This window comes from Camelus bactrianus, chromosome 33 (assembly GCF_048773025.1).
Source record: "Camelus bactrianus isolate YW-2024 breed Bactrian camel chromosome 33, ASM4877302v1, whole genome shotgun sequence".
Lineage (NCBI taxonomy): Eukaryota > Metazoa > Chordata > Mammalia > Artiodactyla > Camelidae > Camelus > Camelus bactrianus.
Window position 1 is genome coordinate 20,845,265 of NC_133571.1, and position 12,695 is coordinate 20,857,959.

Genomic DNA, 12,695 nt, shown 5'->3' on the forward strand with positions numbered 1-12,695 from the left:
AGGGCAGATGGAAAAGTGATTAATTGTTACTAAAAAAAATCGACGGAATTTCCCTCCTCCAGAGCCCAGTCCGTAGGGCTGGGAGATGCAGGAGGCCCTGGGGAGATGCAGATGAATGTCCCTGCCTTTCCCAGTTCGGCTCAGAGACCTTGCAGTCCCTTCGTTCTCCGAGGCTCGCCCTCGCCAGTGACCTGAGCAGCAGCCCTGCATCGCACTGAGTTTCAAATAAAGAAATGCGTTTCCTAAAGAATTCGAACACAAATAATCTCACTCCCCCAGTGCTTAGGTCTATACAGCAGATGTCTTCTGCCAGGAAAAAAAAAAGAAAGAAAGAAAAGCACTCTCCACTCCCTCACATGGAACAGCTGTGAGGAGAGAAATGGTATTTAATTCATTGTGAAATATTCAACAATGGCTACACTGCACTTTTAAAAGCCTTTTGATAGTAGAACCCACAGAGAGCAGCCCGTCCTGCGTGCTGAAAAGCCGCTTCCCCACAATTAGTCCATCTATTCAGAGGTCTGAGGAGTCTGTGTAAACTTCAGCACGTGCTGTCTACACTGCGGAGCGTTTCAAGGGTATAACCTTTCAGAAACTTCCTAGGGTTTAGTCTTGCTCAGCGACTCTGGCTGCTCACAGAGCAGGCTGGTGGAGGAGGATTAAGGGGGCTAGGGAGTGCGACTGATGCTTAGGACGGTGAGGATACGAGAGACCCTGAGTGGACGGCAGCCAGCGAAGGAGACTGTTCTCCACCGCAGCTTCACAAATGGCCCGGCTCCTTCATGCCCCTAAGTCAGCAGTGTTGGACCGAAAGAAACCAGGGAGAAGGTCCCAAAGGTAGACCTCAGAGGCTCGTTTTCCCTATTTCACCTCCGCAAAGTGTGTAAGGGTCTCTAGTCTGTGGGAAGACTAGGAAAGCTTGTATTTTATCCTACAGGGTGGACATCAACCACCAGGGTTGAGGCGACTTAAAAAAAGGGAGACTCAAAAAAATGTTTGGGCAGTGAAGTCTGTTTAAGGGTTAAGAGCATGCACTTGGAGGAAGATCCCAGGGTAACAACTCCCCACCTCCCAGAATTGTAGGCTCATTGGGGGAAGTAACTTCACCTCTCTGAGCCTCATTCATCTCATCTGTAAAATGGGATTAAGATCACCCTCCTAGGAACATTGTAAAAGTCAAGAGACCACACGTGTACTGAATGGATAGCAATCTCTCTACCCCTCAAGTTGTTCTAGAAAGAAGGCGGGGCTTCTCCTGGGCTTTCCCTAATAAGATTACTCAGAATTGAAGAAGAATGGGATATGAACTATTTGTACTCTATATTCTAATTTTTTAATTGATCTGTAGAGAAGCAACGAGAAAGAGAGATCCGCACAGATACCTAAGTGAAAATCCGGAGGGATCTGAACCATGTTGAAAACAAAAAAAGCGGTGCCACTAGACAGCAGCCAAACTCTGCGCGGTGGTGGGCTGCTTTTGTTGTCCAGGAAATCTAAACTAAAATTTTTCAAAGCACAAAGTGCTGGTGAAATGCCTGAAACCTTCGGGTCTGGTTGAAGGGAGCACAACCCCCTTCTGCTGCTTGCAGTCTTTACAGTCCAGGAACAGGCCACAGGCATTTCAGCCCCCTTCATTATACAGTTCAATATTCAGCCTATGAACGGATGCAGGCCATCAGCCCTGCGCAGTTAAGAATGTCCATCTGTACCGACCCAAGGAGGAAACGCTGAGATGTCACAGGGCAGCTCCGAGTAGCTGACCCAGGGTGGGGTCATCCCACATGCCCGTTTGAGACTTCTGAAAATGGTCTCCACTTGTCTGAGTTAAGTCTATGGCAGCGGATACAACAGCCAATAGTTCCAAGAAAAGCCAAAGAACAGAAATGAGGGCTATGAATTCACAGGATGGCAAGTGTCAGAGGCAGTGGCCGGGGGAGTAAAGCATCTCTGTGTGCTGTGGTGGTTTCTGCAGATGCTGTGGGAAGGGACATTGGCTCTGGATCTCTGCTCCTTTCAGAGGCACTGTTCTTGCCATTCAGTTTTCTCCGCTACAGGAGATAGTGATGCTGGGAAAATCTGTCACTCACTGGAGAGTCCCTGAGAAGCAGATCACAGTGTGATGCTCCCAGGATGCTCTGCAATGGCCCCAAGTGCTCTGCCCCATCCGACCTCCAGCTCCCAGTAGAGACCAAGGTCCCTACCCTTCACGGGCCTTTGGAGAGATCATTCTGAGGAGCATGAAATAAAAGGAGACGTTGAAAGGGAAACAGGAGTGATGTGGCTGGATTTCAGGCAAGGCGTCAATGCCCAGTGCCTCAGAGGCAATGGGATAGAAAGTTTCCAGATTTAAATGATCTCTTGGGACTGACCAGAGTGGTGAGAAGGGACTGGTAAGAAGGAAGTTTACGGATGAACTCAATCCAGCTCAACAAAACGCGCTCGGTGTCCTCGCTACTACAACACGCCAGGTGCTGCGGGGGGGCACAGGCACCTTTCCCTTGGGCAGTAGTTCCTAACCTCCTGGGGGTCTCAGACCACTCCAAGAACCAGAGGAAAGCTACAGACCCTGAGAAGAATCCTTGCACACCATTTCAGAGGGGCCCCACATTGCTGAAACTCATCCACCCTAAGCGCCCCTGTTCTGTGAGACTCTGCAGGCCTCGGACCCGGCGGAAAGTTGTCAGCGTTGATAAAAAGCATGTACAAAGCAGGTAGGAAATCAAGCGACAATTGCAAAGGCAACTGGAGCCCTGGTTCTACCAGTCTGAGGAGGGACAGGAAGGACGGTGCGACAGCTTCAGGAGTGGTTCGCTTTGTTTTGGGGGTTTGTCAATGCCAACTGTGAGGATGCACAGAGGTTCCAAAGGTCTGTTTTCTTAAACCAGTGGAGTGGAATGGGGGAGGGGGTGGGCCACTGGCCAGCACGGGATATAGGGACAGGGTCTGAACCAAAGCCCCCGGGCCTCTCACGCTGGTAGCCTCCGAGAGAGCCAAAGAATGCCCTCTAGCCAGCGGGAAGGTCATTCCTCTCAGAGTGCGATTAGGTCTCATGTTTGACCCATGACCTCTGGCCCGTGAGATATTTATGATCTCCAGACAGGCAGCAGGGGGCAAGTGAGGGAAGATGGAAGGTGAAGGCATTTAATAGGGAAAGGAAGGGAGGAAGGGAGGGAGGAAGGGAGGAAGGATGGATGGAAAGGAGGAAGGCAGGAGGGAGAGAGGAGCCTGATCGGTTTAAAGTATGTGTGAAATCAGGGACTGAGAGCCATGCTTTGGCGTTTTCCATTTGTGCACTCAGCATGGCGCTCTGTCCCTCACCACGGTTCTGTGACGTAGGCACTGTTCTATTACACATGAGGAAACGGAGGCTCCGATGGGGTCAGCGATGTGGCCACCGTCCCAGAGCTGGCAGGCGGCAGGGCTACAACTCTGGCCCAGATCTCATCACCACCCGTGGTCTCATCAACTCCCTGGCTCGTTTCTGACCAGTCCCAACGCCCACGTGAGCGCCGCGCAGAGCGGTAGCCCCTTCCCACCTCTATCTCCCACCCCATCTAGAACTCCCGCGGCCTCTTGCAAAACTGAATCTAAGCCCAGAATCTCTTCTGTTCCAACCGCCTCTTTCTCAAGCCCAGCCCAGGGCAGATGTGCCACCCACGACAGAACCCGACGGCATGGAAGGCAGTCAGGCCAGGCGTCCGCTCCCCTCCGCCCCCCTCCGCCCCCTCCCCTCCCCTCCCCTCCCCTCCCCTCCCCTCCCAGCCTGAACCAGGATCTTCCAGCTGGTCCTCCAGGACGCCCGCCCTCCCTCCCTCCGGGCGGGCTGGGCCTCCGCCCGCCTCGCTGGCAGCGCCGGGGTTAACCCGCCGGCCTGCGGAGCAATGATTTCTGTTTTATTTCAGCAGGGGAAGTGTGTGCCGGCCTGATTAGCCTGATGGTTTCCTCTTTTCCCATAACCTCCAGACCCCCACGGCCCAAGTGTTTACTCTCTGAAATAAAAAATCTGCTGGTGTTTTTCTTTTTGTGTGCTCGTGTATTTTGGGAGGATTGCAGAGGAGGAAGGCGGGGTGGGGGTTAGGGACGCGGAGGCGGGGGGGGGGGGTGTGCAGACGCCTCCCTCCCCTCGTCCCTCCCCCACCGCGCCTTTCCCAGCTGCAGGCTCGGGCTGGGACCCCTGGCCGCAGCGCAGGAAAGAAACTTATTAATGAGGGAGCTGGGTCTCCTGCTTCGGCAGCTATAAACACAGCGAACATCTGGAGAGAGTAAGAGTCTCTCCGCGCACAGACGCTGAGAACAACAGGCTGGCCCCGCGCATCCCCCCCCCCACCCCGCCCCCGCCCCGGACTCCAGCCCCGCACCGTCACCTACCCGGGGGCTCCATCCCCCCGGGCGGCACAGCCCGGGCCGACGCCAGGCGACCGGCACGGCCCCCAGCCCCCCGCTCCCCGCGCCAAGTTCCCGAAGAGGGGGTCAGACTGCTTGAATCAAATCAGAGCTGTGCCCCAGGGACCTTTTCCCAACTCGGACCAAATATTTGTGGTTTGAAAAAGTTAAGAGAACTTTTTTCTCCCCAGGCCCCTGGGACTCCCAGCGCGATGGCGTTACTTCCTAGGATTTCTGAGAGGCAGCAGGCGGAGCACGGCCGACAAGAGGACTTGCATCCCCCTCGTCCCTCGCTCCGCGCGGCCTCATGCCTCCCACGAGGCTGCCTTCCCTCCCGAGGAGCTGCGGGAGCGACTTACGTTTGGGAAGGCCTGCACCACCCTGCCTGCCCGGGGCTGCCAGTCACTCGGGACAGAGGCGCGGGTCTCTAACCCGCAGCTTCTCTTTCTGGTCCCCACCGGGCTCCCTTCTCCTGTCACTGGCAGAGTGGGGCACAAGGCAGGGAGAGGCTGGCAGGCGGCAGAAAGTTAGCCTGGGGCGGGATGAGCCTGGGCGAGACTCAAGAGATAAGGGTGGGACACCAGCTTTCTTTGGGTCCCTTAAATTCACAGCTCAAATCCCACTGAAAGGAAAAAGTAGCATCACCTGCTATCAGGACTGTTGAAGTATGTCACCCCCTTCAAAAGCACAAGAACTCTGAAATAAGTGTAACTGTCCCTCCTGTTAAAGGTGGCAGGACAAGACCCGGGGTGAGTTCTTCCTCTTCCAGCCACACCCCCTAAACCCTCCGCTTGTACCCAGTACTTTCCAGCTTGTACTCAGAAACATATACTGCAAGTTACTGCCATCTGAAAGATGTAGCTCGGGCTGGAAAGCTACCAAGCTGGTGGGGGGGGGGAGGGGGAGTGGGGAACAGGATGGATGGGGCGATGTCACATTGGCCGATAGGAGCGAATTCAGTCCATAGCCAGAGAGGTGTCCTTTACTTATGGAGAAGAGGGGCAGGCAGGCATTTGTAGAAATCTCATTATCAGAAGAACAGAATGATAGAGCAAGGCTGTCGGAGAGCTTTTGCACATGGATCTCTTTGTAAGGCACTACCAGACCTGCTGCTGTCTCCCCTAGCCTTTCATCCTTGCAATCTTTGGTCCTCTCGGGGATGGGATGCAGGCGGAGAGAGGGTTTCTTGCATAGAGCTTCCATCAGTGCTGTCCCCTGGAAGCAGCTTGTCCTGGCAGCCGGGATCCAACTGTAGCTTCCATGAAAGGCTAAAATCTGAGACAGGGTGACAGCGTCGCCTTCCAAGCACCACATCTACCGAGTCAGATTCTGAGAGGGTCGAAATTTTCCCTGAGAGGAGTAGTCCACATACCATCACAGAAACACACACGCGCACACGCACGCGCGCGCTCGCACACACACACACACACACACACAGGATCAGAACTGTTTTCAAGAACAAAGAACCTGGAACAGGTCCTTTAGAAAAGAAAAACATACCCTGGATGTGGAAAGAACAGATCGGTGCAGGAGATAGAGTTAAAAAGACCATTTGCTTTAAAACAAAACAAAACAAAACAAAACCCACCACTTTTTAAAAAGGGGCCATCTGAAATGGTCAGCTGAGAGAACAGGGCTGTTAGAATAAACATCTCCGAGCAAGGTGAATCTCCATGTAACAAGTCTCTCTGGCATTCCCTCCACGTTCTCTGCACTTAAAAGCCAAGTTGGAGGCGTCTGTTTTTCCTGCTGAAACTTCCCACCTGGTTGTAGATCGCAGTTTCCAAACAATGGCCCAGGTTTGATGTCTCCCAGCCGCCTGGCAGTCTGAGAAAGCCCCAGGAGAGACCGTGAACTCGGACCCTCTGTACGCCTCCCATCTGAACTCCCCAAGTTTCTGTGGGCAGGACATTCTTTCATTCAACCACTAGTAAATTTATTTTAGACATTTTAAATCCTGTCACGAGATCCAAAGTCACATACTTCGTGGGCAACCTTTAGCTCATAAAGAAGTGTGATATTTCATCTAGGAGCCATTTCTTCTTATCACGTAAAGGTGCTTTCTCATACACACCTGAATAGAAGCTGCCTGGAGACAAGGAACAAGTCTTCCCCTTTCTCTACACATCTTGCGGCTTCTCAGGTTCCAGTACGTGGCCGGGGCCACCAAAGGTGTTCAACCAATCAATGGGTTGCTTTCTGACTCAATGATACCCAGACATTTTTGGACTCTCAGGCACTTCAGGACCATGAGTTAGCAACGTTCACATTATCCTTGCTAAGTGACAGCACCGCTCTACGCTTTACAGACATTAACTTAGTGGTTCTCAAAGTGTGGTCTTCAGGCCGGCAGCAGCACCACCTGAGAACCTGGTGAGAAATGCAAATACTGAGCTTAACTCTAGACTCACTGAATCAGAAAACCTGGGGCTAGAATGCCCCCAACCTGCCTTTTAACAAGCCCTCCAGGGGATTCTGAAATACTTTGAAAACACTGGTTTAGCTAAGGAAACTGAAGTCCAGAGATAAAGTCAATTGCCTAAGGGAATACAGTTAGGAAGAGCTGATGGTGCCAGAGTCTGGATTTTCCACCACTAGACTCCCCGCTCGCCCAAAGGGTGAGAAGCGAAGGGGAAGCTGTGAATGTGGGCAGATGAGGGTTTTACTCTGATCCATGACCAAGAACGTTCCAAATTACATTGCACAAGACAAAAAGAAAAGTATCATCTTGCTTCTCAAATCAAGGACCACAGTAAGTCGGTGAGCCGGGTTTCCTGCGTTCTGTAGCCGCAGACTGCTTTCCAGCTCTAAGCAGCTATTTTGCAAAAGTGAACTTTGGTCAAAACACCACCTCTGTAAGTTCAGCTGATTCAAGACAAATCCATCCATGAAATAAAAAATAGTGATAGTAAATCACCCTGTAAGGGTGCCAACTAAGTGTCATGTTTTCTGATATACACGGTTGTCATTCGTGATCATCATATGAGACAAACATCAAATATGGACAACTCTCTGTTGATGGGACGGACGGCGGTCACGAGGCCTGCATGCTCAGTTGGGTCTCTGATGTCACTTTTCTAGTTCCCAGTGGAAAACAGGCATTGCATGACTCCAGTGGGGTCTGGGCACCACTCCGAGCTCACTGCCTTTGTCTGAAAATAGTGTGCCATCTACTCCATTCCCCCAACGGAGCGGTGGGTGGGAACTGGTCATGATGGTTAATGGCTGTGAAACGCTGGTGAGTTCTTAGAGACAAGGTGCAGGAGATTGACTTTTTTTTAAGCGCTTCTTGCTATGATGATTGAGAGAAAGGGCTGAGGTTTGGGGGCAGAATAGAAGAAGGGAACAGAGGGGAGGCAGGGCCAGTGGGCTCCACTCCAGCCAGACTATAAACAGCAGCAGACATTTTAGCCTTGTCTTGTGTAAGGGCCTCCATTGATTCACAAGTCTCCCCTACAGAGGGATGCTGTGGAGAGACTAAGACAGAAAGTCCCATTCATTCATGCGGAACGCCACTCCCCATCCCCATTGGCTCTTGCTAATGGCTCCAGGCTGATGGGGGGGGGGGCGAACGAGAGGAGGAGGTAGAAATGAAAGAAAATGATGACTGCAAGATTGTCACGGAGAGATGTACAGCTGCGCGGGCAATTGCATGCAAATGCGGCTTCCCTTTTTAGCTGGCTAGTTAATGTCCTCAGATTCATCTCTTTTTCTCTTTCATATCATCTTCCCCTCCCCTTTTTTTCCCTTCCATTCATCTCTAGTTCTCTCTTCCCAGTGTTCTCCATCTCTCTACTAAGACCCATTTTTATTTTCTGTCCATTTCCACACACGTCTTCTTTCTTCCTCAGAACCCCTTTGACCAGCTAGCCCATCCAATTAATTCTCGTTGGTTCCTGAGGACTGAGTATTCTGTCCCCCTCGCCTGGTAAGTCTCTGCCCCATTCACATTTTCTCTCCCCTCAATTTTCTCTTCCCCCTCCCTCCAGCCCCTCCTCCTTCCAGCCTCTGCCTCTTCATGAATAGGAACAACATTCAGATGAAGGGACCGAATCTGTCCTCAGTGGCCCCTCCTGCTGGGTGTTTCAGTCACTGACAGATGTGTGATCCTTGGAAAAGAGTGCCTTTATCCCTTCTGAGAACAAGAACGTGAGATGGAAGCAGGGGTGGGGAGTGGCTGGGAGACTGAGGTCGGGGAGGAAACTGAAGTTATAAATAGAGTAAAAGATGAAAAAAAAGTGGAGAGTCTTTTTTTTTTCTCTCTTTCTTCTTACTCAACACATCTCCAAGGAAATGCACAGCAGCTGGAGAAATCATTGATTGGTTCATGTCTTCATCTTCCTTCCCTGTAACCCCAAGATCTCCTGCCAAAGGATACCCATCACTGAGGAGGGCTGGACCACAGCCCAGAAATAATCGTTGCAGCCCCTTCATCTGGACAGCTCAAAAGGCAAAGGAAGGGCTGGGAAAGCTCAGGGTTCTTGCCAAATATTTCCATCAGAAGAAGCCTGGGATGGAGGGGACTATGTACATCATGTCTGCCACCAAAGTACCACTCCTGCGTGGAAGTTTTCTAGCATTTCTGAGCCGTAGTTGGTGACAATCCAGGTCATCTGAGGACTGGTTATCATGTGTCCTTAGCTTCCCTTTCTACCCAAAAGCCACCAGCCTGGGTGACCTCAACCCCCTTCTTTTTGAGCAAGGGGACTGTGGAAAGAGGACTCTAACACACGACGGTAAGTCCTTGCGTTTTAAAATGGTTTTATCCTGCAGTTTTTCAGATTCTGTCTCATTGGCCCTGAAATAAAAACTCATTTACCTCTGAGACCCTTGACAAGGAGGACAATGAAAAATCATCCTCACTTGGGAATTTATGGACTTCTTAGCTAAGAAAGAGCAGGACCATGTCCTTTTGCCATGAGAATGAGACATTCTGATCTTGAGGCTCTGGGCGAGCATGGAGATGACCTTGGCACTGAGACGTGTCAATAAGATGTAATATGATGTCAGCTGGTAGCAAGCAGGCCCGCCTTCCAGAGCCGAACGTGTCAATGCAAGGTGGCTCTAATCCCAGTCACACTCGGAGGATCTAAGACTTAAAAGCCCAGTGGCATCAGAAGGATTCAAGAATTATACAGATGGAGGCGAAACCACTGTGATCTTTTGCTTGTACAAATAAACTCTTTTTTTTTTTTTTTTTGGTTTGGAATTTTAAAAGATCACCTTTTCAACTCTTACAATCTTAAGTCCTTAAGTCTAACCTCTGAACAGGTACAAAACCCTCCCTGCCACCTGGTGAAATGGGCAGACAGCCGAGACATTGGTGAGTGTGCTCGAGGGAACTGAGACACCAAGCAGAAAATGACAGGACGAGTGTCATCACATCTAAACCCAGGGCAGAGCCCCAGGAATATCCCCAAGATCAAGGGCTGCTGAGTCAAGACAATGCGGGACTTGGGAGTTGACCCCGGAGAAGAACGGACAGCCACAAAGCAGCCCCTCTGCCTTCCCAGCCCCACCAAGAGCTGCAGCGCCCGGCTCCGTGTTTCCGGGGAAAGATACAGCATGGGCGAGAAAGGAAACGTCTGTTTTATTTCTGCACTATTATAAAACTAGTTTACCGTATAGCTTCGTATGGTAAAGAGATACTGAACCAAAAACCTGCATTTAAGTGAGTTTCCAGTGGCTTTCCTCCATGAACTTCCTCCGAAGTACGCGTTTTCAGTATGTTAAGAATAATGAAATGTCTTATGCTGAAAATCCATCCTGGGATAAAACACAGACTTTAACTGGCTGATTGGCACTTGGATATGGTATCATAACCTGGTCTCTTGAAAAATTGAACTTAATGTCTGAATCAATCATTTCAGCATCTCTAAACTCAGGTTTTCCGTTTTGTATTAGAAATAAACTGAAACAGGTGAGCAGGTATGCAAAGACTAGTGGAATCTGTGAGGAACACAGTGGCTCTGGCGAAACAGAATGGGGGTGAGGTGGGACTTTGAGGTTCCGAGGTCCTCGGGAGAGAGGACGCTCCTTTCCAGAGAATGACTCCCGTTCAGCAGAGGGCAGCACTGGACCCGCAAGTCAGGAGGGAAGGGAATCCTGAGAGGAGAGGAGCTCCTGGGAAGAGGAGTTGAGGAGATGAAGGGGACGAGGAAAAAGAGGCCTGAAGCAGGTGGGCCTGGGCAGACAGGAAGAGGATGATGGAAACAGAAGGTGAAGAAAGGAAAGTTATGTTCTGAAAGAAGGCCACATGCCTTCTGTCCATCTGGTTCACACCTCATGACTGCACAACTTCCAGGCCCTTTGTGCACAGCCGGGCTGAAATGGTTAAAAGGCTCAGGACACGCACGGTGACCAGAACTCTTTACAAAATGAAGACCTAAAGCAACCTCGCTTGGGCCCTTTCCTAGAGCTTGGTCTGCCCATCACTGGAGAAGAAAGTCACTCAGAATGATTGGGTGGAGAAGGCCCAGGACTTTCCATCCCAGAACAATAGCAACTGGTACCCACACGAGCCAGAGGAGGCAGCCCTCAGCCAGCTTCCACTGCCCTTCGCCCCCATCCTCCATCGCAGCCTCTGCGTGTGTTCCTACCTGAGCCGCAGTGTTCGAGACCGGTGGGCACTTCTTGAGTGGCCGTCTCGTCCCAGAAGGGGTAACACGCCCTCGGCAGGTGGTAAGCGGCCTGGAAACCACAGGCCATTCGAGGATCTTCATAAGAGTTGATGGGCCCCTGCCTCTGTGACCAGGAAAGGAAGGGAAATATATTAAAATTCCCTAATGGAACCGGAACTTTATATCATCCATCCGCGTATAAATAGGAATTATCCACAGAGGACACAGCATAGGACCAACTACTAGTCACTCCATCCATCAAAAAAAAAAAAAAAAAAAGATGCAGGGAGTGAGAAGGGTTTCTGATTTAGACTACATATACATTCTTTTTATCCATTTCTTCAAGCATCTGAAGATTTTTTTTTTTAAGTTTCAAATAAGGACCCATAGTTAATAGCAAAGTAAAATCTTGGTCACCTTTATCCAATCTGGCTTTTGCTTTTTTTATGTAATCTTACTCTGTAAAAACCTCATGAAAGGATTATTCTTTGGGGGTAGTGGTAATTAGGTTTGTTTTTTTTTTTTAATGGAGGTACTGAGGATAGAACCCAGGACCTTATGCATGCTTAAGCACACACTCTACCTCTGAGCTCTACCCTCCCCCTGAAAAGGATATTCTTAAAAGACATTATAATATCAGAACCAAGAGGTGACAAATGCCAAAGGAAAAACAAAAAATGGGATGACCTAATAAAAATCACTCATTTGTCAGTTCATCAGTGTGCATAGATTTTAATGATACTGATTGCTAGATTGGAAGTTTTAGTTTTTCCCAACATCTGGGTACTTGGGCAACTCTCTTGTCAGTTTTATAAAATCCATAAAATACACTTTCCACCCAGTACTCTCTAAGGAAGACAGATATGCCACGCGGGAAGGCATGGTTTGCAGGGTTTAAGAACAAATTCTGTGAAGCCAGGTATACATGGATTCACATCTTGGCTCCCTCACTTACTGATGGGGACCTGGGCCTGTACCTTTAAGTAAACCTCACTTTACTCAATTGTAAAATGGGAATAATGTTTCCTATAAGGTGGGAGGATTGAATGAAATAAAATGTGTAAGAAAATTACATATAAAGCAAAATAAAATATGATATGCATGTAATAAAATTATGTATTATATGAAATGCATGTCATAAGTAGTGTATGTGCAGCCTAATCTAAGGTAGGTATTAATATAAGAGAGCATTAACATTCCTGGGATTGGGCAAGAGGGTTGACCATTAAGACACAAAAGGAGAAGAAGCAAATTCATGGGAAGAAGATTTCCTGAGAATAGCAATCTGATGCACACTGGCCCATCCTCAGCTTTCTTTTTTAATTCTTTCTCTCTTCTGTTATGGCCCCTTCACCTCCATAAAAACCCCCAACTGAGAAAACGGAACTTTGCTAGAATCTAATGTGACTAGAGCTTTTGATGTTAAGGGGTTAATTAATAAATGTAACTGCTCAGGCGAAATTCTCACTCCTAAAAAGTAGCTTGCCAACCCCAGTAAGAGCCTCTAAATGGGGAACCTCCAACCTTCTCTCTCCCCGGGAGCTGCAGGGCAAGAACACAGCAATGTTACGTTAGAGTCCGTCACTCGCTGTCAGCACTTGTCTCCATTTTGCAATTGTCCATTTGCTTAAGCTCAGTAAAAGTAACAGAAGAGAGTACATTGGCACGGAGAAAAATGCCAATCAAATCCAA

The 12,695-nt window shown here is 49.6% G+C and overlaps 1 protein-coding gene across 2 annotated transcripts in view; it reads right to left on the reverse strand.

The window, feature by feature from the left end:
• Positions 1–12,695, reverse strand: part of ETS1 (ETS proto-oncogene 1, transcription factor) — a 121,953-nt gene that overhangs the window by 84,421 nt on the left and 24,837 nt on the right. For both annotated transcript variants that reach the window (XM_045518724.2, XM_045518722.2), the window contains exon 3: positions 10,983–11,127. In XM_045518724.2, coding sequence (XP_045374680.1) covers positions 10,983–11,127 — 145 coding nt within the window. The remainder of the gene's footprint in view (positions 1–10,982; positions 11,128–12,695) is intronic.